Here is a 25,587-nt window from a genome sequence, read left to right as displayed (position 1 = left end):
CATTCTCACCATCCTTAATTCTTTAAAATTCAGATTTATGAAACAAGAAATAGCCAGATAGAAACTAATTATCAATATTTACCATAAAATATAAATAATATAACAAATGTATTACAAGCCTATAGACTTATAATTTATAAAGAAAGGTTTGAGTTTAAACAATATTAAAGTTTAAATAATATTAAAAACAGCATCCCAAACTATTAGGATAGAATTTTCAAGTTCTGGTATATTTTAATAAAAGAGAGAGTTCTTCATGTTTTAGTCTTGGGGTATTAGAGACAATCTGGTTAACCATATTTTCTTAACCAGGAAAGTTATAGCAGGTTTGTTGGGTACATGTGAAAAATACCTTAAATCCAATACTGGCTCATGTAAGAGAAGCACAAACATCTATTATATTAACTCTCCACATACATGTAAGGATCCCAAATGCCAACTTGAAAAGTTTGTTGCATACAGATCATGGAAGAGAGGTCAGGGAACCATAACTTGACCTGGTCCACAGCTGAGCTAATTTCTAAGGTTGGTCTCTAGTGTATAAAGGTAAACGTGATCCTTGGATTCATAGAACTGATGGCTACCCTTCTTTAAGCAATCGTTTAGAAACCAGACCATCTTTAAGAAGTAGTTGATTATAGGGGTGCCTGGGTGGCTCAGTGGGTTAAGCGTCCGGCTTTGGCTCAGGTCATCATCTTGTGGTTCATGAGTTCGAGCCCCATGTTGGACTCTGTGCTGACAGCTCAGAGCCTGGAACCTGCTTTGAATTCTGTGTCTCCCTCTCTCTCTGCCCCTCCTCTGCTCACATTCTGTCTCTCTGTCTCTCTCAAAAATAAATGAACATGAACATAAAAAAGAAGTAGTTGATTATAATATCTGCTATAGAACTCTGAAAAATAGCATGGCAATAACAAGCCCCAGTCACACTTAATGATTATCTGGCAAACCTTATTAATGTAAAATAACTGGATGACCCACAGCCTTACAAGACCTTTTTCTTCTTTTCACATGTAAAAGTATATTTCTGACATCCTGGATAGCTAGCTGGTTTTCATCCTGTTGACAAAATCAGCAAGTATGGTTCCTATCAATAACCTGTATTTGCTGTAGCAAAATCAATGTGTCTACATATAATGTGTCTATTTTGTTCTGGGAATGAGATATGGAAATGTTCCATAGGAAGCCATAATCCATACAGAGAAAGAGCATTTAAGAATTTTGAGTGTTTAATGGGAGATGAAATTTGCATTGCATTCAAATCACATAATATTTTTAAAGCAAACACTGTATGTAGTTGAGCTCTGCATCTGTTTCTACTTAATTACTGAAGCCTTTATGGGAATGCTTATGTCAGGTTGAAGACAAGAAATGAGAAGCTAAATTTAGTTTCAGAAGCATTGAACCTCCCGTGGGGAATCTGTCACTATGGATGTTATAATTGTAATCATAAGAAGATCCATTGGTACAAAATAGAGACATGATTATCAGCTAGGGGATAGGAGGTGGGACAAGTAGAAACAATATGAATATATTTTTCAAACTACACAAATCCCCCTTGTCTGTAACTGCAACATACTCATACGAGCACCTAAGGGAGAAGGAAAGAATTAGGCTGGATAAAATCACAATAAACTAACATTCTGTATCGTACCATAGAAGTAATCTGTTAGAGTCTCTGCATTTTATTTGGAAAGTCTTATTACTAAGTGAGAAACATGTCTTTTTTGTGCTCATAATTTGGAGAGAGTCTATATAGTATTCTTCTGTGGACTGGGTTGATAGGAGCCCCCGATGCCAGGATAAATTAATTATCCGATTGTTGGATAAAACTCTTATGACAAACCTAGCTCATAGCTTTAAGAGAATAACTGCACATTTCTACACACACACACACACACACACACACACACACACACACACACACAAAGGCACTTAAATAAATGTAGTTTCCCATAATACACATTACAATTTCAAATTTACAAGTCAACAGTCCTTCAGACTACTTTAACACATTTTTCACTATGGAGGGAACATTCTGTTGTTTTTAGCAAATCCTTTAAAAGGCACTTGAGGGGCGCCTGGGTGGCTCAGTTGGTTAAGTATCTGACTCTTGATTTCAGCTCAGTCATGATCTCATGGTCCTGAGATTGAGCCCCATGTTGAGCTCTGTGTTGACAGCATGGAGTCTGCTTGGGATTCTCTTTCTCCCTCTCTCTCTCTGCCCCTCCCCTGTTCATACATGCATGCGTGTGCATGTGTGCTCTCTCTTTAAATAAATAAGTAAAACTTTAAAACAAAAAGGCACTTGTATTCATGATACGAATAGGATAAATATATATTTAACTTCAATTGTGCTCTAACAGCATGTAAAAAGCTTTCCTTGAAATGGCAAGCATGGTTTTTGTCATCATGGAGCTTATGTCTGAGAGGAAAGAAATGGCAATAAACTACCAGTGATACCACTAGTTTAGTGATACCACTAATGCTATGAGAGCATTAGTCCTGGGAACCTGGCTGCTAAGGTCCTGAGGAGGAAACAAATACACCAAAACTGAAAGGTGATAAAAGGTTACCTGGAAATAGAAATTAAGAAAGTGCCTCTTAGGCATCAGAGCAGCATGGGGGAATTTTCCATGGTAGAAGCCAGCTTAGCCCCTCTGAGAAAGAGCTTGTGTGGGTAAAGGAGAGGAAGTGGCAAGAATTTGTCAAAAGATGAAGTGGGCAAAGTAGGCAGGACTATGGAGAGTATGGTGAGGATTTGGGACTTCTAAGAAAAACAGGAGGTCACTGAGTGTTATAAGTATGTAAGTAATGTGCTCTTTTAATAGTAAACTGAGCAAAAAGGGGTTAGGAGAGAATGTAATGAATTTTCTGCAATAGTTCAGGCCAGGTGGTGGCTTGCACAAGGGTAAAAGGAAGATTAAGATCAAATAATGCCCTGCCATATACAAAGCAGGAGATACATAAGCAATTATGACTATCAATAGAATCACAAGCTTATCACTTCTGTCCTGTATTCATACCCTTTACATATATACAAATTATTTCATCAAATAGGTTTCAGAGAATTGTATCTATGTATAACAGATGCCTGTATCTATGTCCATATCCATATCCATGTCTATCTATTGTGTCACAAAATAATAATGGTGATAATCATTTGGGTATGGCAGCAGAGTCATTATGTAAAACAAAAGGGGTGTATCTCCCACCCAGATAGTGTCCCTGCATAATTATAATTCAGCCTAATGCCTGTATCATAGTGCCAATAAATCATGCAGCGGGAGCTATGTTGGCCAACAGTTCCTTTTACTACGGTCAATTTTCTCAGGACAAGGACTGAATTTTATTCAATGTGGAAGAACATCAGTCAATTTTTTTTTAAAGACTGCAACTAAATGTGATAAATAATCCAAAAGTATTGAATTATAACAAATTAATTTACAAAATACACTTTCAAATGATGTATTATTAATACCATATGCATTTTAGTCTGTAAGAAATACACGTCAAAGCAAACCCAACAAAAATGTCTTAGTTATGGAGAAAAGACTATCGAGGAATAATGAACGTGGTTATTCATGTTCTTTCCCTAAATTTCTGCAGTTCTCTCTTCATTAATAACAGGCATACACATTTGTGAGAACATCCTAATCACAGAAGGAATGAATGGAGAGCTAAAGACAAATTTGAAACAGATGAAGACAGTATTCAAAGAAAATGGAGATTATTGGATAAACTATCTACAGCTATTCTCTTTGAACAGGTAATGAAGAATGAGTGACTCTTCTTATTTTTTTACAAAGTTGCAAATCTTTTGGCAGGGGTATTTCATTAACATGTTTTTACTTCACTTTCATAAGGTCATCTAATAGACCAGACATTTTGATTAATTTAAAATAACTGCATGTTCCTCCACTCTGACTACAAGTATAATAAACCACAACATGCAAAATTAAAAATTTTTTAATGTTTATTTATTTTTGACAGAGAGAGAGAGACAGAGCATGAGCGGGGGAGGGGCAGAGAGAGAGGGAGACACAGAATCTGAAGCAGGTTTCAGGCTCTGAGCTGTCAGCACAGAGCCCGACGCGGGGCTCGAACTCACAGAGTGCGAGATCATGACCTGAGCCGAAGTCAGACGCTTAACCGACTGAGCCACCCGGGCGCCCCCAAAACATGAAAAATTAAAGGAAGAAAGGGGTCACGCATCTGATGCTCTTCTTACACATTTCATTCCAAACAAGGCACCAAAAAGAAAAAGTAAAGGGACTTCTTGTAACATAAATATTGATCTGAACTCTTGGCAATCAGCATCCAGCATTAGTCTCTATCCAATACTTAGGGCCCATATTTTTGTACCTTTTTTTTCATAGGATACTCTTGTGTGTATTAATGAGAAAACCTACTGAATGACATTTAGAGGACCATGTTTCCATTTTAAAACATCATTTGTCAGTGACTGAAGATGGACACTCTAGTACATCACTGTCACAAAATACCCAACGAGAGCTTTGAGTGATAATAATTGTAAGATCTAACACTTACAGAACACACACTGAGAACAATATGCTTTCTAAGGATTCCACGCATTTACATATTTAATCCCCAGAAATATCTTATGAAGTAGATACCGTTATTATCTCCATGTTAGAGGTGAAGAAACTGAGTTTATAGAGAGGTAAAGTAATTTTCTCAAGGCTCTAAAGAGATTAAATGGAAGAACCCAAGGTATCTGGCTCTATACTTCACCTAGGATATCAGGCCTGTCATGTGGCACAATTGCTGAGAAGATACCATTAGCAGCTTCTGGAAATGTTCAGGACATAACCTATGTACTGGTGTGTGGCAGTCCTCAGGGCAGAGCCCTTGGTCACTCCAACATTTAGATCCTGGTCAGAAGAAGATGAGCCAACAAGAGAAATGGAGAAGAGACAACCAATGTGATAAAAATATTAAGACTAGTTATGAAAACCAAAAGCAGGAAGTCCTTCAACTGGGTCAAATGGTAAATGTTGATGACAGGCTGGGTAAGCTCAGGACACAAATCTGACCACAGGCTTAGGCACACTGGATAAGGGTGATCATCTTGTCAAGGGTGGTCTCATTAGAACAGTTGGGACTGAGGCCTTAACAGAGTGAGTTCAGCAGAGAAAGTAAGATGAACAGAAACAGAGGAAAGTAGCAAATCTGGAGGCCAAGGGGAGGACCAATGACAGGTTTCTCAGGAGCTGTTTGTGGTTACAGACCAAACCACAGACTAAATTTACATATGACATACAAACAACATACAGCAAGACGGCTGGAAGGAGACCAGTGTGACACAAAAACTAGCAAATCAGACACACACAAAAGATAAGAGAATAATCAAAGAAAAATGGCCTCAAGTTATAGAACATTTGGAAAATAAAAGAGGCATGAATCTGATGTGCAGTTCTAACCCTAAATAATAAAACCACTCCCACGGAATAAGTCTCATAGAGATAGTCATTGAATGAACTAATCCCCAGGGAGGCACAAAGACTGCATAGATCAAGAATTACTTAGGAAGAACAAATACAATTAGGGGGAAATTATGCCCACGCAGAGTAACTTGTAATCTTATGGAAGTGACATTGCAAAATACAGTCTAAATATCCATGTATAATAATATTCCAGTAGGGCAATACCAGTTGATTTAAATACTACAGGTGCACAAATTGGACAGATGTTCTTTGAATTCTTTGACAACAGTCTGTGTGACTTGTTAATTTTGGCATCTCTGGGGCTCAGGAAAGTATCTGCCAGCAAAGATGCTCGCAAGACTGTTGCTGAATGAAAAAGATATGAAAGTGATCAATCCTGGTTAACTCAATGGTGTGTGTGAGAAGACAGGGTGGAAAGAGAGCAGGGAAGTCCTGGCATTTTCATTTAATGAGGCCTGGTAGGATTTTTTTTGAACTCTTAGGTAAGGATCATGAAGATAAAAGGAGACTGATGGGAAGGGAGCAGTGAGGATTCTTATCCCCTACTTATCATGTTTACCTGGAGGGGTCTATTCACTCACAAGAAGGGAAAAGTAGAGGAAGAAAAGAAAATCTCTGCATCAATCTGCCTCCTCCATTATGACCTGCCATAGGAGGAAAAGCAATGTATTTGATCAGTGAATATTGGTGAAGGAATGGAATATGAGCAGATGAGCAGAACTTTTTCTTTCTTTCCCAGTGCCTTGAATCCCGAATGTATACTTTCTCTGCTTTCTTCATGGGTAGGTTGTTTGCTCTTGCCAGGAGCCTACACAAGTGACTAGTTTGGGGGTGAATGCACTTCATTTTGGTGGCAGGTTTAATTAATAAGCCCCAATGAGGCCACAGTGCCAAGGTCACGTTTCAGTTCACCTTTATAATTCATGGAGGTAACCTTTTGATCTTCATCTGCCTTATTATTTTTTTTAATGTTTATTTATTTTTGAGAGAGAGAGAGAGACAGAGCACGAGCAGGGGAGGGGCAGAGAGATGAGGGAGACACAGAATCCAAAGCAGGCTCCAGGCTCCGAGCTGTCAGCACAGAGCCAGACGTGGGGCTCGAACTCGTGGCTCGTGAGATCATGACCTAAGCCAAAGTCAGATGCCTAACCAACTGAGCCACCCAGGTGCCCCTCCATCTGCCTATTTCTAATCTACTTCTCAGTTGGTCATAAACTTGGATGAGGGAAAATAAGGGTTTAATTAGTGATCATACCTAAACCCTCATCACAGTCCAAGCCAGAGAGTTTTTAAATTTCCACCATCATGGATTTAGGAGACCAGTGGAAGGGCAAACTGACTGAACAACATGACTCTTGTGAACACTAATGTGCTGGGTAAACTCTAATGAAATTACACAGAGAAAAAGAGCTGGTTTGCCTGTATATACACTGAAGACTAAGATAGTATGCAGACAGTGTGGTCAGACTTGTTCTTAAATAGGTGAGAAGGGAAAGCCAAGCAGGCAGACTTACAGAGAGTGCAGGCAAGTTGGTCGCATCTTTCAAACATGGGCAGGGAAAAGAACCAAGATCTTACCAAAGGAAAGGTTAATGGATTTATCAAATATTCAGGTACCATAAAGATAGAGAAAAACATTAAGTTTGGGAGGGGACCGAACAAATCTACTTCTATAGAGGACATGGTTCAGAACAGAAACATTCACAAATTAAAATGTCTTCAGACAAAAAAATAGATGAGCTCTTTGAGTTTGGTGGTATTGAACACAGAAAAAAATTATTTTAGGGGGAATCACGGGAAGAGATAAGCCTGAAAACCTTTCAAATTGTTTTTTTTTAATATTAAGTATTATTTCTCATCATGAAAAGTAATGAAGCAGTGAAATATAAACCATATCAAAAGGCGTATTTTCAAGAGCTATTTGTGAGAGGTTGTCTTTTTTTTAATGTTTATTTTTGAGAGAGAGAGAGTGCCAGCGAGCATGAGTGGGAGAGGGGCAGAGAGAGAGAAAAGGAGACACAGAATTCAAAGCAGGCTCCAGGCTCTGAGCTGTCAGGACAGAGCCTGATGTGAGGCTTGAAGCCATGAACTGCAAGATCATGACCTGAGCCAAAGTCAGATGCTTAACCAACTGAGCCAGGCACCCTGAGAAGTTGTTTTAATATGCCTTTCAAACCTCCCAACATGATATTGGCAGCTTCCTTAGAGACCTTGCTTATATAGAAGGAAGTGGATTTTTTTCAGTAATAACATTTAATCAATTTCTATGATCAGAATTATAATTTTTTTTTAGCTTGCAACCTGACAAAGGTATAATGCAGGTAATTTAATGTAGCAAGCACATATTAAAATGGTTCTCATATATGAGTATTTCTGTACTTTGCTTCACAGTGTCACAGAATCATCAACGTTTTGCCTTCAACAAGATAGACTGCAAATAGAAATCAAGGTTTGAACACACAATTATTAAAACGTATTTAAGCACAGCAGGATGACACACAAAACAATTACTTCACTTCAGAAAGGTACTGGACATTTACTATAAGTTGGCTGTTTATTAAAATTATGTTCCATTTCAATAAAAAGTGCTTAGATTTATCATTGGAAATTGACAGTTGTGTTACACATTTGAATTCTGAGGTTAGGGGCTCCTGAGTGGCTCAGTTGGTTGAGCGTCCGATTTAGGCTCAGGTCATGATCTCACAGTTCATGGGTTCAAGCCCCGCATCAGGCTCTGTGCTGACTGCTTGCTCAGAGCCTGGAGCCTGCTTCAGATTCTGTGCCTCCTTCTCTCTCTGCCCCTCCCTTGTTCATGATTTTTCTGACTCTGTTTCTCAAAAATAAATAAATGTAAATGAATAGTGAGATTAAAAACACAGTATTTTTATCCCTGATCTACATAAACAATCAGAATTTTTCATTGAAGACAAGAAAGTCAGCAGGGTTTCATTCACTTATAATTCCAACATTTCTCTAATGCTACTATGTGATTCAGTAAGGCAAAATCTGTATTAAACTTATAATAACATTTTTGAGATAAATGGAAATGGATTGCATCAGTATGATTTCATTATGAACAGATATTCTTTAAAATTAAGAGTAATTAGGGCACCTGGGTGGCTCAGTCAGTTAAGCATCTGACTCTTGATCTCGGCTCAGGTCATGATCTCATGGTCATGATCTCATGGTCGTGAGATCAAGCCCTGCTTTAGGCTCAGCACAGAGCATGGAGCCTGCTTGGGATTCTCTTTCTCCCTCTCTCTCTGCTGTTCCTCTCGTGCTCTCTCTCTCTCTCAAATAAATAAATAAATTTTAAAAATAAAGAGCAATTGAACAGGCTTGCAATAGAAAATTCCCCTCTCCTCATATAAATTTATTTCATTTTTTATAAATTTAAACAGTCTATGAGTAAGTTGACATTCCTGCAATTACAAAAACTAAAATCCAATCAAACAAAAAAGAAATATCTAATAAATTAACATAATTAAAATTAAATGTTTCACTGTGCAATCATATAGTTCATATTATCAATAACTAGTAAATAAAAAAATAATTAGTGTGAAATATTTTTTTTTGTAATTCCAAAGATTTTATGAAATGCATTGGGTACATGTAACATAGGTCCTCATTTCATAATTCCATTTCCAGATTTTAAAACATTACCTTCCAAATCTTATAATGAGATTGTGTGTGTGGGGGGGGGGGGGCTGGGGGGACAGGTTATCCTGACATTCTTGTGATTCATTTAAGAAATATTTATGATTTCCAGATCTGCTTCTATATTTACTCTCAGAATGCTTGTCTGCAAAGAACAAAACCCTCGTTTGAATGATCTATTTTGGAAGACACCAAGGGTGTTTGGAAGAGAAAGAGGATTGACTGATCATGACTGAGCCATGTGTATAAGTTGATGAGTAGGAAGAGAAAGTGGGCCAGAGAAGAGACTAGAAAGGTAGGCATGCAGAGAAAAGCAGACAAAAAAAAAAAAAAAAAAAAAAAAAAAAACTCCTCAGCTTTACATTTTACAACTTCAGCAAATGAAGCTAAACAGTAGGACACCTGACATGTTGCCAAGAAAGTGACTGAAACTCTATCCTAAAGAATGGGGACAGAAGTCTCATGGTAGGAGAGAGATGGGAGGTATCAATTTCCAGGCCCAGAAAAATATTTAACGTATTAAAAGTTTCCAGTAAGGACTTTGGGATGGATTGACAATAGATAGATCTTACCAGTCCATAGTAAATACACTACAGCAGAGATTGCTCCTTGTCTTCCCAATAGTTATGTTTTTCCCTTCTTCTTTTTTGGTAATTTCATCTGGGCCTGGACAAAGAGATTACCTATCCCGGCCTCAGTTGCAGTGAGATGTAGCCGTATGACTGAGTTCTGACCAATGAGATGCAAGTAGAAATGACGTGGGCATCTTCAGGTCACAGCTTTAAAGGGAACCAGCTTGCTCTCCACTGCAGATGTCCCTGCACAACTGATATGCAGATGAGGACAACACAGTGGATGGTGCAGCAAAGGGAGAAAAGGAACCTGGGTCCCTGGATGATCTCAGGGGACATAGGCACAACACTCCCTGGACCTGCTACAAGTCTAGGCTCTTGTGTGAAAGAGAAATAAGCCTGTTTTGTTTCTTGTTGTTATTTGGTCTTGGTTAAAATAGCTGGTTAAATTCCTGGCATGTTTCCATCCCTCAGGTGTGGCTGGAAGCACAAGGGGTAAATATCAAATTTATTATGTTGTAACAACCACTGCAGTAGGACTGACTTGAGTTGCGGGCGGCTATCCATATCACCAGAAATTTCTTGAATTGTTTAAAATGAGCATTTATTATTTAATAGAAATAGCCACTAGGGACTCCTTGGTTGCTCTGTCGGTCAAGCATCAGACTTTGGCTCAGGTCATGGTCTCACAGTTCGTGAGTTTGAGCCCCACACTGGGCTGTGTGCTGACAGCATGAAGCCTGCTTTGGATCTTCTGTCCTCCCCTCTCTGACCCTCCCTGGCTTGCGTGTGCATGCGCACACTCTCTCTCTCTCTCTCTCAAAAATAAACATTTAAAAAATAGCCACTATTACAAAAAATTAAAAACTATTTTACTCTCTTGTACACTCCTTCTATACTCATGTATTCTAGCACTCTCTTCAGTTATATCTCATTTATATTCTTTTATCACAGAAATAATTAAATCAGACACAAAGATAATAACATTGAGAGTAAAGTAAAAAACTATAGATATGAATGAGAAAACTATGGAGGATATTTTGTTTCTGCAGAAATTTCACACTTAATTACATGGTTGGTTTGGTTTTTCAAATTATACATAAACATTGATTTTCCCCTTGATTTTAATAAAATACTGTCATAGGAAATTTCCCTTTCAATGTGAAATAGGAGAATTCTACTTTAGGTCATCTGGAAGACAGTTGAAAAACAGATCTTGCATCACTGAGATTTGATTTTGCCAGATCTTCATGTTAACTTTGTGAAAGTTTTCTTTAAGACTTTAAATTTCAGAGGGATTATTATACAAAATTAATTTGAGGATTACATCTAACTTAAGTCACATTTTCAATATATTTAAATAAGGAACTTGCAAAAAAATTTTTTTAATGTTTACTTATTTTTTAGAGAGGGAGACAGAGTGTGAGCAGGGGAGGGGCAGAGAGAGAGGAGACACAGAATCAGAAGCAGGCTCCAGGCTCTGAGATGTCAGCACAGAGTCCCACACGGGGCTTGAACTCACCAACCATGAGATCATGATCCGAGCCGAACTCAGATACTTAACTGACTGAGCCACCCAGGTGCCCCTAAATAAGGAACATTTTATTGCAGGTTGTATTTCTGAATTTAAAGCTGCAACACATGACTTGAATCATGTTCTTTAAATTAGAAAGAGAGAGTAAAGGAAGAGATTAAAACTGAAAGGCACTGGGGCTCCTAGATGGCTCAGTCGGTTAAGTGTCCAACTCTTGGTTCGGCTCAGGTCATGATCTCCAGTTCATGCCCGGAGTTGAGCTCAAGCCCCGAGTCGGGCTCCACGCTGACAGTGTGGAGCCTGCTTGGGTTTCTCTCTCTCCCTCTCTGCCCCTTGCCTGCTCTCTCTCTCTCTCAAAATAAATAAATAAACTTTAATAAAAAATTGAAGGGACATGGAAATTACAGTTACTACAGTTTTTTCTCTTTTCACTGATGACAGAATCGTAACTGATTCTTATAAATCCATTAACAACTATAATTATTTTCCTTTTGGAAATAGCCACTATGTGAAGAAAACAAACATCACTGAACACTTGCTGGGCACTGTTTAATGATATATTGTAAGTGAAAAATACTGGGCATGGATTTTCATGTACCTGAATAATCCTGCAATTTAAGGAAACTGAATCTTACTTATTACCATTTTTGATATCCATGACTGTCGTTTTCTTACCATCCACATCTTCGTCAAATTTACATGAATTTCTTTTTGGAATCACTACAAAATCTGTTGAATCTAAGATAGGATTTTCTCCAAAAAAATCACCAGTCAGCGTGACTTCCACTTCCTCTTCTACCCGCTTCCTGGACTGACATTTTATAACAACTACAGGAGAGAAATATTTCCAGTTGAGATGGAAGAAAATGAATTATGTCATGAAAAATATCCTTTAGCATACTTAGACTTACTGTGTCTGGCATTAATACACATACACACACACCACACAGTCATGCAATATGTATATACATTGACATTTTAGAAGCAAATAAGAATATTAAATAATATATAAAAATAGTATGACAAGAGGTTAATCTGGAAGGTACACACTGCATTTCAGAAGAGTATATTAGGATGTAAAATTTGATTCAGGAACTGACCTAGTTATGTCAGTAATTCAACTGGTGGTCATGAACACATGAATTTTTCAGCTATCTGTATGTTCATTGTGGTAATTACCAAACTCTACTTATAAAATTATATTACAGCAAACACCTTCAAATCATTTTTAAAAATAAGTTCTGTAACATTTATTTTGTAATAACACTTTAAAAAGATTTCCTACTATTTATTCACTTGTACCTTAAAATTCATGTTTAAATCATTTCAGTAAAATATTTTGATTCTCATTTGTGAATTGCTTTACATTTACAAAATACACTAATAGGGGCGCTTGGCTGGTTCAGTAAGTAGAGCATGCAACTCTTGGTCTCAGGTTTGTGAGTTCAAGCCCCATGTTGGGTGTAGAGATTGCTTAAAAATAAAATCTTTACAAAAAATACACTAACAGTTAAAAATAAAATTTTAATGAAGTACTTAAAATTAATGTTAAAATTTAATTACATATTAATTTAACATATAGCATTAAAACTTTATATATTTTTAAATAAATTAAATTTCAATGTTTTCTTATATCAAGTATAGAAGAAGTTGTCAGTGATCTTGTGAGAAACCAAAATGTTGTTTCTATGTACAACTACTCATTATACATCGGAGTATTAATGTATTCCTTTGGCATTAGCTCTATAATGTCATGGGGCCAAGTATACTAGAGTCCACATGTGGGAAATCAAATAGCTATGTCCTGGGTTAGGAGATTATAGGGAGTACATTGCAAAGCAGAACACTGCTTTCTGCCTTGCTGAAAACAGCAGCCATGCCTTGCTTACCTGGTTAATGTGTATCTAGGGGTTAGGTCCTGCCTATGCTCATAAATTCCTTAGGCCATGTTATCGCATGGAATATTTTACCCCATCTTAACTTGTTTTTCTGACATTTTCTGTATGTTCTTACTGGCACGTAGCCCACCGACATATTGCTGATTGTTTCCCTAAATGTATGCTCAATAAATACGGGAGCTTGGCACACTTGGGTGGTTCAGTCAGTGAAGCATCTGACTTAGGCTCAGGTCCTGATCTCACAGTTCATGAGTTTGAGCCCCATGTCTACACGTTGGACTCTGGGCTGTCAACTCAGAGTCTAGAGCCTGCTTTGCATTCTGTGTCTCCCTCTCTGTCCTTCCTCTGCTTGAGCACTCTCTCTCTCTCTCTCTCTCAAAAGTAAATAAACATTAAATAAATAAATAAATAAATAAATAAATAAATAGGGAGCTTGAGAGCAGCTTGGGGAGACTTCCCTCTGCCTCCCTCTCACCTCTCTTGACTTGTACGGAGTCTTGAGTAATCCTTTCTGCCATCCTGGGCTTGGCTGGACAAAGCCAAAAGCTGAACCCACATCCACATAAATAAAAATATTGTTTCTCAAAAATATATTAACTGTTATATTTTTATCACTTCAGATGCACATAAAACATAAATTTAATATAAGGGATAAAAGGGAATGATAATATAAAAAAGCCTATTTATTAAAAAAAGTTTATTTATTTATTTTGAGAGAGAGAGTGAGCAGGGGACGAGTAAAGAGAGAATCCCAAGCAGGCTCAGCGCTGACACTGCAGAGCCTGATGCGGGGTTCAAACTCACAAATTGTGAGATCATGACCAGACCAAAATCAAGAGTCAGACGCTTAACCAACTGAGCCACCCAGGTACCCCCAAAAAAGCTTTTAAAATGTATTGCACTATACTGTGTGGCACCAATAATACTACAATCATCTAAACTGTACAACTAGATAATGTCCTCCAATTTATGTGTTTTCACCATACATATCACATTTATAGTACAAAAATATATAACATCAATTTATTTTTAATTCTAAAATTTGCAGGTTGGTATTGAACATTTTGGACTTAGAATAAGTAGTGAAATACAAGATGTGGATTAAGAGGGTTGACATGACTGAGGGAAATGTACAAGCTTCTTTGGTTTTAATTAGCTTCAGTCTTAAAGCATTAAATTGGAAATTAGTGTGATCAAAGTTACAATTAGTATCATGTCACTGGTCTTGTCCCTCTAAGTCCTTTGGAAATTAGTGCCCTGGCAATGCACGGATTTCTCAATCACAGTGGATTCACATTCCATTGTCTTCACACTGTGACAGTAGTGGAGTCCTTTTCCAATTATCTGTCCCAAAGGATAGGAGCAGATAGGAATACACACACAAAAAAGGTGGCTCAGAGAATGACAAAAGTACCCTGGGTTTAAGAATAACCTGAATGACAGACACATAAAAACAGAGGAGAAACAATAAACATCGATGGTGATACAGCTGAGCAGAGAAAGCAATGTGTTATCTCTGATGTGTTCATAAGAATGAAGGATGGACTGTACAGAAAGGAAGCAATATGTATTTATATAATTGTACTCATTTTTTCTTCTCAAGGGCATTTGTAGATAAAAATAATTACTAGAATAGGCTTTAGAATTCTGCTGAAATGATTTAATAACTGGTATACAATCTGTTTCAGAACACTAATGTTACTATGGGGTTGTGCTAACGCGACAGACTATTTATAGAACTCATACTTAATTTAAAAATCAAGTAATTACCAAGAGAAGTGATTTGATGGAAAATGCCTTTCTGTTTTTGCAGCATGCTTAACTTTCTTTGAAGAAAACTGTGCAAGAAATTTATGCCTTTATGTTTGCATAGGCTTTGTTTCAGACTGAAAGAAAAAAGCCTGCTTTAAAGCTTTAATCTGGGAAAAACAAAACTGTGTCTGCCATCAACATCAGCAACGCTGCTCTTAGTATTTCAACAGAGTAATGTCTAGGCTTTATTACATCACTTTGATCAGATGACTGCATCATAAATTTTGAACGGTTCAGCTCTATGGAAAGTATACAAACAATTTTCTTCTAGAAGGAAATAAAAGAAATGTTTTGGCATGTTTGTGAAGCAGTCAGAAGATAATTTAGTATATTTGAAACATTTATGTGTTGATAATTTTTTAACTCAAGAGCAAAAATACTTCAAGTAAAACAAATGACATTTACTGTCAAAGGTACTGCTAGATATGTGGATTTTTACTCCCGTTGAAATTAAACGACACAAGGAAATATGTAACCTTGGCCTTCAATGTATCCAGGGAAACGTTATTATCCACAAGCACAAGTTAGTATTTTCTCTTCTTTCTCAGTGTGGTGACATAATATATGCCAGCAGAAGACTAACTCTATTTCACCACCAAAGGTTGGTATCAGAAGGAGCAGAAAAATTCAAAATTTCAAGACTGCTTTCAGCTCATCTGTGTTGGTTGAGTGGGGGGGCTCCAAAACAGATATCCCTTTGTGCTGCTGAGCAATTCAGCAATCGTTAGTTATGAAGAACTATGCCTAAGGCCTAGTAAGAGGTTGCTTTATGGATATCCAAGAGGAATTGCATTTCTTAGGCTGACTGTGGGAAGAAAATGAGAAAACCTAGGAATGCAGAAGTGAGAAGAGTATTGAGGAAAGAGAACACAAGGAAGCTTGAGAGAAGTTTGGAGTATGTGGAGAAAAAGAGGGCTCACTGAGAAAGAGAAAGGCCTTTTAAGGGGAGGGATTTTATGTTGTGTATATGGTAGTGGAGTGAACCTTCTAGAAACCCTGAGTACATTCTGACCGGTTTTTGGAGGACATCGTACAAGTTTAGTGTCTGGGACAACTGAGAATAGAGGAATCAGTGTCCCCATTGGATGGTTCTTGGATGAGACTTCAAGTTGCACAGAAGCTGGAATCTGGCAAAAAAATGTGACCCAAGAACCAAAGTACCTGAGGATCGGATAGATCTAGAGCAGGGCTCCGGGGGCCTCACGACTGTGGGCTACAGGGGCCTGAAGCTAATGTTATTGCAATCTTAGCTGATTTCTAGGTTTCACCAACTGGAAGAACAACAGGACATGGTATGGTTTGGTGGAAGGATTGTTGGACTTACTGTGAGGAGACCAGAATCGGTCCCAGCGCTCCCATCAGTAGGGCTGTTCAGTTCACGACTTTCTTTGCACCTTCATTCTCTCACTTGTATAAGAAGGGGGTGGGAATAAGGGAACCTCTATGATCGATCCCTTTGAATCCTGGTATTCCCGGATTCTAAAATATACCTACCTGGAGGGCATTTAGGATATAGTGCCTGTGGGAGTCCAAGAATAGGGTATATCCAGTGTATTTCTGGGATTTCTCTACTTGCTGTTCCCATTGTTCTAATGAGAAATTAAATGAGGAAGAGTGAACAAAAACTATGAACACTTTGAATACTAGCATAAAAGAGAATATTCATTTTTAACCTAATGGTATTTTAGCAGAGCTCATGAATTTAAACTTCGGTAGAGAAAAACTATGAAATACAAATCATTTTCTGCAAATGTTATAAACATGTCAAAGCAAACCCTGGGAAATTATCACAAAGAAAAATGTAACACAACCATCATGAGATGGAAGTTAAAATTGAAGAACTTTCCCCCTACTTTTAAAAGTCAGTATTGGCATTTACTGATGTGACTAAAACATGATTTATCAGAGGTAACACAGGTCCTGTGGGTTGTATTCTAAATTGCACAGGTGAGGCATAAAACACAAAAATGCCATTGAGTACAGGACTTCAGAAGGTGACAAGGAATTTACTTTTGGGGGGATATCAGCTAAACGAAAGAGGGTATTTGCCAAAACCATCAAGATGACAACAGTACTAGGACATGGTTCTGGTCATTGCTGAAATGGGCTTTTCTTGTTAGAAATGAAACATAAGACACAGCAGGCAGGACCAGCTGCATGAGCATGTGACCTGTGCAACAAATAGCATGAGGACCCCATGTTTAGAATTGGTCCATGCGTGTTTAACACATAGCGATAAGTGCTTTGAAATTCTTAACCATTTTGAACAAAGGCCCCCACATTTTCATTTTACATTGGGATCCACAAATAGACAGGCAGTCCTGACTGTAGGAATGGTAAAAATTGTGGCAGAATGGACACTAATGGGTTCACAGGAAAGAATTTTCTTTTAATGTTTATTTTTGAGAGAGAGAGAGTACACACACATGCAAGCAGGGGAGGGGCAGAGAAAGAGGAGGATAGAGGATGGGAAGAGGGCTCTGTGCTGACAGGAGAGAACCCGACACGGGGTTCGAACTCATGAACTGTGAGATCATGACTTGAGCTGAATGAAGTCAGACACTTAACCAACTGAGCCACCCAGGCACCCCAAGAATTTTTTTAAATGTGGAAAAGAGGGGCGCCTGGGTGGCTCAGTCGGTTAAGCGTCCAATTCTTAAGTTTGACTCATGTCATGACCTCACAGTTTGTGAGTTAGAGCCCTGCACTAGGCTCTGTGCTGACAGCATGGAGCCAGCTTGGGATTCTCTCTGTGTCTTCTCTCTCTTTCTCTCTCTCCCTCTCTCTCTCTCTCTCTCTCTCTCTCTCTGCACCTCCCCCATTCATGCTCTCCCTCTCTCTCAAAATAAATAAAACTTTAAAAAAATGTGGAAAAGAAATAGGCACCCATAGGAAGAATTTTGTTTTAATTAAGATTTCTAGATTGTTATTTAATTAAACTATAAAAGCAGAGAAAACATAGTTTGATCATTATTGGAGTTTGCTTAAAATTCAGTGAAGCAAAGAAGGGACAGGCGGCCCGCATCCTGCAAGGACACAGTATGGCAGTAGTCAGGCCAGTGTTTGCTCAGGGTGTCATACCTCCTGGCACAGTGCCATCACTTGGTAAATGCCAGTATCACAAGTCCTATAGTTGGCCAAGACAAGCTATTTCAGGTTGTTCTGTAGAGATTTATTATTTGGCGTCTCAGCAGTAACTGTTTTCCCAGTCAAAAAGGAGTCCTTTGCACGTCTCTGTGATTCACTGACATGATACTTAAGGTTGACTTTTTCATCACCCTGAACTTCAAATCACTCTGAACGTCAAGTGATATATACTATGCCCATATAACAAATGTATTTTCCTCTTCCGAACATACAAATTTCAACACTTCAGAGAATTTAAAATCATGGACTTGACGTTACATAACACAGAAAAGAAAGTGATCATGTCAATGCCAATCAAAATAAAATCATTTTCCTTAAATGTTCTTATTTAAAAGTTACCTTTTGGGGGCACCTGGATGGCTCAGTTGGTTAAGCATCTGACTTCAGCTCAGATCATGATCTCCCAGCTCGTGAGCTCAAGCCCCACATCAGGCTCTCTGCTGTTAGTGCAGAGCCCACTGGGATCCTCTGTTTCCCTCTCTTTCTGCCCCTCTCCCACTTGTGCACTCTCTCTCAAAAATAAATAAAACAATTAAAAATAAATATATATAAGTTACCTTTTCATTTCTGTGTCTAATTCTTCAAAATTGTCAATAGGCCAACTTTCTCTATTTGCCCTCATCATTTGAACAATGACCATTGTTCTGTGTAATTTCATAGTGTTGGGCATAAATAACACTGGGATATCTATATTCTCTTTAGGAGGCAATGTGATTCCTGTAAAAAACACAATTAATTTTTAATGTGGTAAACATTTTCAGAGTATAATTTTAACAGCAGAAAATAATCTCCTAATTCTTTTACTGGTTATCAGTTTTTCATAATCACTTCGGAACAAGAAAATGCATTATGCTAAATTATAAGGGCACTTCACTGGCTTCACTAATTTTCCTCAAATGCCATCAATGCTATTAAAAAAACACATTTTAACCTGAGGCAAGAAGCCTCTCCTGAAGAGGCTGGAAGGGATGAGGAAATGTTGAGAATTCTGGCTTGTGTTTCCCAGAGTGATAAAAGAACCATAAAACCCATGAGTCTTTTCAAGTCTTACTACATTTTCCAAAAGCCAAAGTACTGCAATTTTTGACACTTTAATTTCTTGTCTTTTTTTTTTTTTTTTCTAGACCATAACAGTGCCAGGTTTCTGCTTGGAGCACCAAAACTGTTACCAGCAACCTGTTCATTTATTTACTTGATCCATGAGGGAAACTGAAGCTTATTTGTGAAAGAAAGGCCAGGTTGTAAAAACCAGAAGACAGAAACACTGATAGCATTTTCTTGTGTTCTAATGGATTCGACTTTTTCAACCTTTACTCTGCATAAGAACCACCTGCAAAACTTGTAAGATATGAGCTTACTAAGCCCCAACTATATATTCTGATTTATTCAGACTGGGCTGGGGCCCAAAAGCTCCATGTGTAAGTAGCTCCTCACGGGATCCAGAAGCAGATGGTCATGTGGCCACACTTGGAAAAAAACATGCACATCCTACCTATTGGACAAGTACTGGGATGTCCTCCTTTATTTTGAAGAATAACACTATTTCTTTATAAGAAAATAAAAGATTACTGACTACATCCTGTTTTTTAAAAATTCTTTGTTATAAAATCAATGATTTTCAGCCATTTTGTCTCAGATGAAAACACTGCACTAAACTACTAAAGACATCAAGAAAGGAAACAGAAAATGGCCCCTCCGCAAAACATCCCGTCTCCAAATTCTTACAAATTTTTCTTTTCTTTTCTTTGCTTTTCTTTTCTTTTCTTTTCTTTTCTTTTCTTTTCTTTTCTTTTCTTTTCTTTTCTTTTCTTTCCTTTCCTTTCCTTTTCTTATCTCTTCTCTTCTCTTCTTCTCTTTTATTTATTTTTAATGTTTATTTACTTTTGAGACAGAGACAGAGCGTGAGCAGGGGAGTGGCAGAGAGAGAGAGAGGGAGACACAGAATCCGAAACAGGCTCCAGGCTCTGAGCTGTCAGCACAGAGCCTGACGCTCGGCTTGAACCCACGACTGTAAGATCATGACCTGAGCCAAAGTTGGATGCTTAGCCGACTGAGCCACCCAGGCGCCCCCAAATTTTCAAATTTTAAATTTTAGTTCTTCAGGAAATGAAAATGTTCTTATGTCTCCTATCATAGTTAATAACAATAACTAATATGATTACCACTTAGTATTTATTGAGTACTCACTATATGCCAGGCTCTGTGCTAAGTATTTTTCACACAATACCTCACTGCATTCTCAGAAAATCACTGTAAATTCTGTGCTACTATGTTTCTTATTTTAGAGGTGGAGGAATTGAGACAATTTGCCAAAGTCCCAATGAAAGACTGTGTGGCTTACTAAGACATCTAAACAATGTCTGTCACTTTCAACGTCATCCTTATGAACTCTAGATGTTTAATGAATCATTGCAGTCAAATGGATAAAAGTAGCAAGAGCTGGAATAGGATAAAAAGAGTAAGAGCGGCATTAAATAAACCATCCCTGTATCCCTAAGGAAATCAAATTAAGAAGTGACCATTTACCCTTACAAAATTTTATGTTATCAGTAAAAATAGATTTTAGAATGACTGAAAATAAAACCTAGACATTTAGATGATATAAGGAGTCAAGACAAAGATACAAAAGAGTAATTCATTGCCAACACCATGCTTTCTTATAATGTTTGAATTGAAAGTGTGGAAAGACAGTGCTATGATAAATAAGCCCATTTAATTAAAAATCCAATAGCCTATTTGCAGCCATAATGTTTTAGCAGTCTACAAGTAGACACAGTTCTCTGCTGAAGTGATTGTAAGTTTCTTTAATTGTTATTATATGCTTGAATAGTAAGAAGCACTGTGTTGTTATTACATTAAATCACTGAAATTTAACATCAACAAGAACTTTGAGAATTTATCAAGTTCATCTTGTGTCTCACAAATGAGTTTTATTTTCGTGGTTTTCCCACTATCCTGTGCAACACTTTGAGTAGAGACGGGAAAGCTGTTCTCACTTCTATCTGCTAAAAAAATCTACCCGTGGTTTCCTAATACCTATATGCTTTCATTTTTATGGTTCTTTGATCCGTCGGTAACTTATCCATACATATGAAATGAAGAAGAACGTTTCCAAGGTTACCGATTTCCTATGGGAGACTAGTTATACAAACTCACTTATTTAAAAGTTCACTGATTTGCAATGCTGCCTTCATGGCATGTGCATACATATTTGACTCTTTTCCTGGACTCCTTAGATTTCTTTGGTCTTTCTTTCTCTTCATTTGTAAGTGACACATTGTCATAATTATAGATGCTTTATTTTCTAGAGGGACTAACTGACTCCTCCTCCAACTCATTTTGTAAAAGAATTTTTCTACATTTGAAATACACAGTTAGTTCCAGGAAATGGATGGGGTAGCAAATAGTACTTTTAATGGAATCATCCTACATTTGTACTTTTGGGATCACTGACATTTTTGTCTATTCATGATCCATCCAAGGGCAAGAATATGGCCTTTATTTTATATTTCTCATCTGGGCATTGCATGACGTGCTTCTAAATTCTTGGAAGAGCTTTTCAGATAGTTTTACTTTTCAGACTTGCTAGTCTTATTTTGGCATTTTCATATGTATTTAGCAGGAGGGTGAGAGAAACCACGTTAGTTTTTTCTATCTTTTGACTAGAAAATCCAGCCAGTATGATGATCACTATACTCATTAGGTTGATAAACATATTCTAAACTCAAAATATTTTCTGAACCTATCTCTGTCTGTTTTATTCCATTTCCATACAGAAAGCACACAAACTAACTGCACCCATATTTATTTTTTTCCATTACAGTCATCATTCTTGAGGTTTGAAACCCTAATAAGGGTTTTAAGAATGCACATTTTATTTTACATAATTAATTTTATGGACTGATATATTTTATGAGAGGTTTACATTATTTATAGAATTTTTCAAAACCCTGATAATACTTCACGCTTAGTGTCTGGGAAACGTTACAAAGCGTGATATTACTGTTTTACCTTTGAAATCTCCTATGGCCTCATTGCACTTAGCATTCAAATTTTATTCGGTATATTTTAAAACTGCTATTTTGATTGCTCTTTTGATTAAAGGTGTTAGAAATATTTATGCACTGATCTCCCATTTGAAATATAGAAGTTGTACAATGCTTTAATGGCTATGAGATTTCCTGCCTTCTTAGAAGAAAATCTTCTCAAGAGAGTAAAGTGAGCATAATCCTCATTTTAGTAATGAAAGTATTTCATCCTGGGAGAGTCATGTTTAATCATTTTAGTGGTATGACATTACTGCTTCCCACAGCATAATTTCTAATATTTAGCATGGCATTAGAAATGGCCCATGTCAGGTAATCAAAGAGATACTATGAAACATATTAGCACCCTGAGCCATGCTATTATTTTTGTTATAGTGGTTTATTTTAAATAAGAGTCCAAGTTTAAAATTTTAATTTTAAATAAGAGTACAAGATGAACATGACTTTTCATCAACCATTTTCTTTCTTTTTTTCTTTTTTAAGTTTATTTTGAGAGAGACAGAGAGAGAGAGAGAAGGGGAGGGGAGAGAGAGAATCCTAAGCAAGCTCCAAGCTCAGGCAGAGCCTGACAAGGGGCCCGAACTGTGAGATCATGACCTGAGCTGAGATGAAGAGTTGGATGTTTAACCAACTGAACCAACCAGTCGCCCCTCATCAACTATTTTCAAACATGAAATCTATCTACTTTCTACTTGGATACTTTATACTTTCAATAACTGATTTCAAATATCTTTAAATTATGATTAATAATGGCACTGATATGGCGAGGTCCTGATTTCCTGTATCTCAGAACTTAAGGCCTTGGACTTAAGGCCTTTAAAGAGGTGGTTAAGTTAAAATAAGACGTTAGAGTGGGCCCTAATCCAATATGGCTGGTGTCCTTATAAAAAGGGGAAAGTCAGATACAAAGACACACACCAGGTATGTGCACACCCCAAAGGAAAGACCATGTGAGGACACAGTGGGAAGGCAATCATACCTCAGAAGAAACCAGCCCCCCCCCCACCCCTGCCACCGATTGCTTGATCTTGGACCCTAATCTGTAGAACTTTGAGAAAATAAATTTATCTTGTTTAAGCCACCCAGTCTAGTATTTAGTTATTGCAGTCCTAGCAAACTAATCCATGAAATTGTCTTTTCTTTTGTTATGCTAGAGGCTGAGGCATGGGATGCCACTGAATTTGCTTACAGAAATTCGAATTCCAGGCTCTCAAAACATAGGGCGGATAAAGAAACTTGACGCTGTTATTTGGCTGCTATAATCACGGAAAAGCTATAGATGAAGCATTCTTCCCTTCCTACGTGTACCTCATCAAATGAATGGGGCATCTAATGAACGGCAAGAAAAGCATTTCAGAGATTGTGTTTCCTTTGTGAAGGATTAAAGCCTATTGCTGCTTTACTCCATCTTTTGACGAGCTAGCTAATGCTTGAGCTTCAAGGAAGTTGTGCAAAGAAGACACTATCAACGGGGCTAGTATAGAAAAAGCAAGCACTAAGTGGAAGGTTATATTTGATAAAATGGGTAACTGGGGAAAAGATACAAATCCATGCTTACTAGAAAAAAAATGTTAAGTTTGACACATAAAATGTTTTAAAAGATTGTGGAGTTATTCAACACAAATATGATTGGTAAGGTAAATTTTACACCATGAACTAAGCACCTGTAAGTACACGTTTTGTGTTTGCTTTTTATTTATTTATTTATTTATTTTCGTTTTTTTTTTTTCAACGTTTATTTATTTTTGGGACAGAGAGAGACAGAGCATGAACGGGGGAGGGGCAGAGAGAGAGGGAGACACAGAATCGGAAACAGGCTCCAGGCTCTGAGCCATCAGCCCAGAGCCTGACGCGGGGCTCGAACCCACAGACCGCGAGATCGTGACCTGGCTGAAGTCGGACGCTTAACCGACTGCGCCACCCAGGCGCCCCTGTGTTTGCTTTTTAAATCCAAGAATACATTAGCAAAAATAAAAACAAAGTAATACTTAAAGAAAATATTGATTTTCATGTAAACACTTCATTGTCGGCTCAAAATGAATGAAAAATTCACTATCAGAGTCTCCCGACCAGACACACAGTGAAGGAGAGAATTTTCTATGATTGAAGGCCATCAAACACACGCCACACAAACAACGATGGTGATGACAGCAGGGTTTTGAGCTTTACGGGAGTGTGTGGAACAGAATACCTTAATGTTCTTTCCAGCTGTAATACCCTATGATAACACGTTTCCTTATAAACATAGAAAATAGAAAACATATAAAATAGAAAAGATAAGATTAAAAAAATTAATTTTAGGGAATTGAATATTTTCTTGGAAAGTACCTATTTTTAATTTCAATTAAAATTACCCACAGAAAATTTTAAAATAAAATAATGTCTACTACTACAGCAAATATACCTTATCAATCAATTACCATGTCCTCCTTGCCCCTGCACCATGCTAAGTAGTGTGTGTGTGTATGGGTGTGTGCAAACGTGCATATGTGTATGTATGTGTGTGTAAGATCTCTCTCCTTACCTGCAGGAATATTCTATGATACAGTGTAGAGCATGAGCTTTAGAAGTTTAAATCTTTGCTCTGTTACTCACTAGCACTGGGAAAGTTACTTCAATTTCTGAGATTTTCCTCTCATGAAAAAGGAAGCTAATATAATATACATATCAAGGTTTTGCTATGGTGAAGGTACTACTCCAGTTCCATCCACATAATCCCATTTTGTACAGTATACATTGATTCTACATTATTTTATACTTTCACTTGTTCATTCAAAAAATACAATGGGCCATGCACTATAATAAGCACTAGGGATAAAATAGTGAAAAAAAATATATCCCCTGCTTTCCTGAGTCATGCATTCCAGAATGCATTAGGAGTCAAACAATAAATAAAATGTATTTATATGTATGGTGCAAATAAAACAATAAAGGGTGAGAGAGTCAGTAAGGCCTCTCTGATAAAGTGTCATTTGCACAGAGCACCTAAGGAAGTTTGAGAAGCCTTGTGGACATCGGTAGCGGGCACTGTGGAGATAGCACATGGCTATATGAATTGGATTTAAGGAGAGTATGAAGCTGGGTCTATCAACTTAGAAGTTCTTAGAATCTCATGTGTGATTGAATGAGGAGATCTCATCAAGAATGAGCATGGATAGAAATGAAGAGAAGACTGAGCCTTGGGCCTCCAGGAAGTCAGGGGGACAGGAACAGGAATCTCTTTTAGAATATTTACCTGTATTTCTGCAACTAACAAAATTGCATAAAATGGCCAAAAAAGGGGGCACCGTACCTTGGGTTCCACTTTACAAGCCCAGTCCTTATAAACTATTTTAATAAGTTCAATTTCTGCTGTCTGCATGGAAATATTCTAGTGGCATAAGTGGGTCTAAATTTCAGGTTATAGAGACTTTTCTAACGGGCAGGCATCCAGATATTTGTGCATAAGAAAAGCTG

The 25,587-nt window shown here is 37.5% G+C and overlaps 1 protein-coding gene across 2 annotated transcripts in view; it reads right to left on the bottom strand.

The window, feature by feature from the left end:
• The window catches only part of CFAP47 (cilia and flagella associated protein 47), a 566,822-nt gene that overhangs the window by 46,935 nt on the left and 494,300 nt on the right, over positions 1–25,587 (bottom strand). For both annotated transcript variants that reach the window (XM_045050610.1, XM_045050611.1), the window contains 3 exons: positions 18,643–18,802; positions 16,433–16,527; positions 11,904–12,056 (listed from right to left, as the gene is read on the bottom strand). In XM_045050610.1, coding sequence (XP_044906545.1) covers positions 11,904–12,056; positions 16,433–16,527; positions 18,643–18,802 — 408 coding nt within the window. The remainder of the gene's footprint in view (positions 1–11,903; positions 12,057–16,432; positions 16,528–18,642; positions 18,803–25,587) is intronic.

This window comes from Felis catus, chromosome X, assembly GCF_018350175.1.
Source record: "Felis catus isolate Fca126 chromosome X, F.catus_Fca126_mat1.0, whole genome shotgun sequence".
Classification (NCBI taxonomy): domain Eukaryota; kingdom Metazoa; phylum Chordata; class Mammalia; order Carnivora; family Felidae; genus Felis; species Felis catus.
The sequence above is the reverse complement of the archived record's forward strand: the minus strand, read 5'-3'. Positions and strand labels throughout refer to the sequence as shown.